The sequence below is a fragment of the Salvelinus sp. IW2-2015 genome, linkage group LG6.1 (genome assembly GCF_002910315.2).
Source record: "Salvelinus sp. IW2-2015 linkage group LG6.1, ASM291031v2, whole genome shotgun sequence".
Classification (NCBI taxonomy): domain Eukaryota; kingdom Metazoa; phylum Chordata; class Actinopteri; order Salmoniformes; family Salmonidae; genus Salvelinus; species Salvelinus sp. IW2-2015.
The window spans coordinates 1,516,174-1,522,242 of NC_036845.1; the positions used below are offsets into that span (position 1 = coordinate 1,516,174).

A 6,069-nucleotide genomic window follows, 5' to 3' on the forward strand; every position below is an offset into this window, starting at 1 on the left:
AAGTCCCACCCAGTTGGCTACATTAAAATGGTGGAATCCCTCAATTGTGCTGCCCATGCTAATTCTGCCTTTTGGCCACTAGAGGTCTCTATCATTCTATATGGCAGATACTTTTTGGCGAGAATGAATGTTCCTTTAAGAATCCACATCAGGCAATTAGTCAACAGGCGCTAAATCTTTGCACATGATCCAGGGATCTTTGCCTGATTGGTCAGGTTTCATGACTAACAATCCAGGAAATGCAGCGTCTTTCCGGTTAAAGATGGTGGATAAATGAAGAGGTCCCGCTCAGGCCGTTGATCATTAAAATAAAATGGTACGTTCCGGTCTGCTTAACGTGGTGGCTCGCCAATGCATTAGCAGTTTGGTCTGGTCTGCTTAGTTCATTGACTGTATATGAACCAGAACATTTAGGGAGTGGGATGTCTTGCTTTCTATTCCGTCTCTGTTTCCGGTGACAACAATCAGAAATAAGGTAGCTAGGTAAGCTATTTTCAAAACTTTGCTAGCTTGCTTTTTTATTTATTTATACGAGAGAAACAACTTTTTCGTCTCGTGGTTCTCTTCATAACCAAGATAGCTACATTTGGTGGGTGACAATCATACAAAGTAGCAAGGGTACGTTAGCTAACAGACACGTTTAGCTATCTTGCTACAACAATGCAAGCTAATATAGGTTACCAACGACGACGTAACAATCTAGCTAGGTAGGTTGTAACCAAAAGTTACTCATCAGGTAATAATGATAATGCTGTGTAATGAAGGGCTATGAAGTAGTAGGCTATTGAGTGTTACTAAACCAGACTTCAGCATAACTAATGCAGAATGGGGGTTTCTTACTTTTTACATGTTGGATGGGTTATTATGATCCCTGATAGCTCTCTATCAGGGATCATAATAGGGTGATGTTCAATCAAACCTTGTCTTTTCGCCACAGAATGTAATGTGAAGGTGTTGACCTAACCAGAGACACTCTTGTTAACAAGATGAAGAACAAATCTGTGAAAAAGCAACACAAAATCAAGAGGTCTAAACACCATCGAGACCCCATCAAAACAGAGTGTGAAACACAGTCAGATGATGTTAACTGCAAAAGAGAAGAACCAGACATTAGCCAAGCTCCCTCTCCCAACACTAAAGAGGTTACTTCCAACTCCATCCAAATTAAAGAGGAACCAGCAGACTTTGAAGTACAGAGTCATTGCTTGGATTCTAGAGCACTCCACAAGGATTCTGGAACCGTCATAACCAAGACTGAAACAGATTCCGTTTACATTAGCCAAGGAACAGTAGAGATAAAAGCGGAGTATGATTCTGATTCTGAAATACACAAGGTGGTGGTTAAGAGAGAAACTCAAGTGTGTTTCATGAAGGAGGAGAATGTGGGTGAAGAARACACAGATGAGGACCCCGAAGACGGGAGGGATACTGACAGCAACAAAGGTATGCAACACACCCACCCTTAAAATCAGTGTCATCTTAAAATTTGCTTGAATATTTGATATTGACTGACTAGGCTAAATGGTTATTTGATATTGACTTACTAGGCTAAATGGTTATTTGATATTGACTAACTAGGCTAAATGGTTATTTGATATTGACTGACTAGGCTAAATGGTTATTTGATATTGAATTTAAGATTCATCATGAAAATATAGGACTACTCTCGTTTACTTTTGAAATGTTTTGTTATTTTAGTTTATGTCCCTCTTCTGTAAATCAAATCAAATTTTATTTGTCACATACACAGTTTACAGCAGGTAAAAGGTGCAGTGAAATGCTCCTTCAACTATGCAGTACATCAGTCAATAGCAATAATAACAATAAAAAGAGTAAAGTCAAGAATAACAACTCATCTATTATTCTCCCTTTGTCTTTTTCTACCCCTACTTCCACCACTCTCCCTCAGTCTCTTCTCCTCAGTTCTTTCCTTGCTCATACTGCACCATCTCCTTCACCAACCATTCCTTCCTGGAGAAGCACATCAAGTGGAACCACCAGAAGGAGTATCTGGCCATGTTGAGAAACAGTTTTTCAAAGAGCAGTGGAACAGAGACGGTCCCAACACACAGCTGCCTCCACTGTAGCCTCATGTTCCAAACCCCACGGCTGCTTAGCATCCACACCCGCCAGATCCACCCTTCAGCCACTCCCCGGAAACCTGCTCGTCCCCACAGGGTTTCGGTGAAACTCTACACCTGCCCACAGTGTGCCCGCAGATTCAGATACCTGGGCAGTCTGCAAAACCACTGTGAGCTTTCACACAAAATGGCTGTTGTCAGCACCAATGGACACCTCAGTTGTGCCGATTGTGGGAAGAGCTTCAAGAATTGTTGGGGACTGGGACCTCACCWGTGTCACRAACCAGAGGGCACWGAACCTCAGGACATTAAGCCTGTGGTCTGTCTKGAWGTCGGCTTCCATTGCTCAGAGTGTGGCAAGATCCTCTGTAGTCCTCAGAGCCTGAACATTCACATGCGAATTCACACCGGAGAGAAGCCTTATGCCTGCAAGGAGTGTGGCAAAAGATTTGCTGAGAGCGGCAGTTTACGCAAACACCTGCTGATACACTCTGGAGTCAAGGCATTCAAATGCCAGGAATGCGGGAAGGATTTTGCCCGTATGAAGGGTCTCAGGAGTCAYATGACCACTCATTCTGGCAAAAAGCAGTACTCCTGCTCCCACTGTGACCGGCAGTTTGGATACAAGTCTAGTCTGACCATTCACCTACGCTCTCACACRGGGGAGAAACCCTTTCACTGCACAGAGTGTGGTAAAGACTTCTCTATCAAGAGAAACCTGAGGCTTCACCTAAAGATCCACAACAATGAGAAAGGCCACCAGTGTGGGGAGTGCGGCCTGAAGGTGATAGACATTGGGGCGTTGAAGACACACATGCGCTCACACACCGGYGAGAGGCCTTACCACTGCACAGTGTGCAGCAAGCAGTTCATTCGACTGGAACACCTGAAGAACCACCAACGCACTCACACAGGTGAGAGACCATACGTCTGTTCTGAGTGCAGCAAGAGCTTTGCTCAATCTGGAGATCTCACAAAACACATACGCACCCACACTGGAGAGAAGCCGTATGAATGTTCTGTCTGCCACGGCTGCTATACCTCTTCAGGGGATCTGGGAAAACACATGAGGATCCACAATGGCTCACGGCCCTTTCCCTGCCAGGAGTGTGACAAGAGCTTCCGCTTGGTCGGCCACCTTAAAACTCACATGAGGACCCACACTGGTGAGAGACCGTACTCCTGCCCCCGCTGCCTCCGGACATTCGCTCGCACCCACCACCTCTCTGTTCACCTGGCTCAGTGTCGCTGATTGATGATAATGATTTGCCTGGTTGTGTTGCGCCTTTCTCAAATTCATTGCTTTATGGGGGTAACTCACCCTTTCCACTACTCCCAATTTGTAGCCCTTACCTGGGGGGGCAGCCATATTTCACTAGAACACTGAGGTGGGTGGAGGTGGGGCATTTGGCTGACTATTACAGCGGACAAACAAGATGATGTAGGAAGCGTCAATTCGAAGGTGTAAGAGCTCCAGACATTGACACTCCACTAGATACTAGAGGTCGACCGATTATGATTTTTCAACGCCGATACCGATTATTGGAGGACAAAAAAAGCCGATACAGATTAATCGGCCGATTAATAAAAATAAAAATAAAAAATTTGTATATATATATATATATATCTCACACACACACACACACACACATTTTTGTAATAATGACAACTGCAACAATACTGAATGAACAATGAACACTTTTATTTTACCTTAATATAATACATAAATACACACACACACAGCTCTGAAGTGACAATGATACTGAAGAGTCTGCTTAGGAGACAAATACTCTCAACTGTTTGAATAAAAATAGAGTAAGTTACCTGTGATGAATGTTGAAAACAAAAACTGTCATTTCTATATGCAGGAAATCCTATTTTAATAATGGGCATGGTAAGAATTGACGTCATAATTCCCATGACACCTTCTAGCAAAATCTGAAAAGCGGTTCCTTCATTTATTCCATAGGATATTTTTAGATTCACTTAAAATAAGGTCTGTGTTTCGTGTAGGCTTACACCACCGTGACAATTTTATAACTGTAGATATCCATAGGACAAGGTAACTCTGATCAATATTGGCTAAATATAAGCAAAGATCATTTTTTTTGTAGAGTGGATTTATGAAAATATGTTGACAAACGTTACCWTATCCTAGTGAGATTTACACGGGTATCAAAATGTCGAGGCAGTTTAAGCCTGCACGAAACACAGACCTTATTTGAAGTAGATCAAGACATTCTCTATGGAAGACATGAACGGTAAAATAACGAAGGAACCCCTTTCAAGTTCAGCCGCAAGTTATTACAGGAATTATAACGCGTCGACTATTTCGCTCTAAACCATATACCTTTGACGAATCTGAAACGATCACTTCGAAAACAAAATGTTTAATTTCCGTTCCGTATTTTATCTAACGGTGGCCATCCATGAATCTAAATATTCCTGTACGATGCACAACTTCAATGTTGTCATAATTACGTAAAAATTCTGGAACATTAGTTCGCAAAGAGCCAGGCGGCCAAACTGTTGCATATACCCTGACTCTGCGTACAATGACGCAAGAGAAATGACACAATTCACCTGGTTAATATGCCTGCTAACCTGGATTTCTTTTAGCTAAATATGCAGGTTTAAAATATATACTTGTGTATTGATTTTAAGAAAGGCATTGATGTTTATGGTAAGTTACATATTGAGCAATGACAGTCATTGATTGATTGTTTTTTATAAGATAAGGTTTAAATGCTAGCTAGCAATTTACCTTAGCTTACTGCATTCGCGGCACAGGCAGGCTCCTCGTGGAGTGCAATGTAATCAGTGTTAGAGCATTGGACTAGTTAACTGTAAGGTTGCAAGATTGGATCCCCGAGCTGACAAGGTTAAACATCTGTCGAGGCAGAACGTTCCTAGGCCGTCATTGAAATAAAGAACGTGTTCTTAACTGACTTGCCTAGTTAAATAAGATGAAATAAGGTGTTAAAACAAAAAATCGGCGCCCAAAAATACCGATTCCGTTTGTTATGAAAACTTGAAATCGGCCATCCGATTAATCGGTCGACCTCTACCTAGATACGCTAGATGTTGGGTAGAGTCTTAGTTGGCATGCATCTTCGATTGTTTCTGACATTAAAGGGATAGTTCACAACAAGTACAAATTAATCTAATTTCCCACTTACAGTGGCTGTAGGTGTAGATGATTCATCAAAACGTCAAAATTTGATTATAGCGCAATAAAGTGACTTAAATGTAAGGTAGACGTCTATCATGTCAGTTACTATTTTGAGTGAATTATCTCTGTTTTGTACTATATCTAAAATAATGACACATTTTACTGAATGTATGATGACAATTGTTTTCTTATGAAGGTCAGCAGATTGGGTCCTGCAGTACAGTCGTGGCCAAAAGTTTTGAGAATGACACAAATATAATTTCACAGTCTGCTGCCTCAGTTTGTATGATGGCAATTTGCATATACTCCAGAATGTTATGAGGACTGATCAGATTATTGCAATTAATTGCAAAGTCCCTCTTTGCCATGCAAATGAACTGAATCCCCAAAAACATTTCCACTGCATTTAAGCCCTGCCACAAAGGACCAGCTGACAATGTCAGTGATTCTCTCGTTAACACAGGTGTGAGTGTTGACGAGGACAAGGCTGGAGATCACTCTGTCATGCTGATTGAGTTCGAATAACAGACTGGAAGCTTCAAAAGGAGGTGGTGCTGGAATCATTGTTCTTCCTCTGTCAACCATGGTTACCTGCAAGGAAACACGTGCCGTCATCATTGCTTTGCACAAAAAGGGCTTCACAAGCAAGATATTGCTGCCAGTAAGATTGCACCTAAATCAACCATTTATCCATTTAACTTCAAGGAGAGCGTTCAATTGTTGTGAAGAAGGCTTCAGGGTGCCCAAGAAAGTCCAGCAAGCCGCAGGACCGTCTCCTAAAGTTGATTCAGCTGCGGAATCGGGGACCACAGTACA

General features: G+C 42.1%; 1 protein-coding gene across 3 annotated transcripts; it reads left to right on the forward strand.

Annotated features, from left to right (window-relative positions):
- Window positions 1-200: 200 nt before the first annotated feature.
- LOC112081106 (oocyte zinc finger protein XlCOF6) lies at window positions 201-4,462 on the forward strand. 3 transcript variants are annotated; one of them, XM_024147135.2, is made up of 3 exons: window positions 201-316; window positions 938-1,443; window positions 1,910-4,462. In XM_024147135.2, the coding sequence occupies exons 2-3, from the start codon at window positions 987-989 to the stop codon at window positions 3,331-3,333; spliced, it is 1,881 nt and encodes a 626-aa protein (XP_024002903.1). In that variant the 5' UTR covers window positions 201-316; window positions 938-986; the 3' UTR covers window positions 3,334-4,462. The 3 variants fall into 3 exon arrangements, with proteins under 3 accessions (XP_024002903.1, XP_024002902.1, XP_024002904.1); XM_024147134.2 differs by lacking the exon at window positions 201-316 and adding an exon at window positions 326-483; XM_024147136.2 differs by lacking the exon at window positions 201-316 and adding an exon at window positions 326-475.
- Window positions 4,463-6,069: the final 1,607 nt, after the last annotated feature.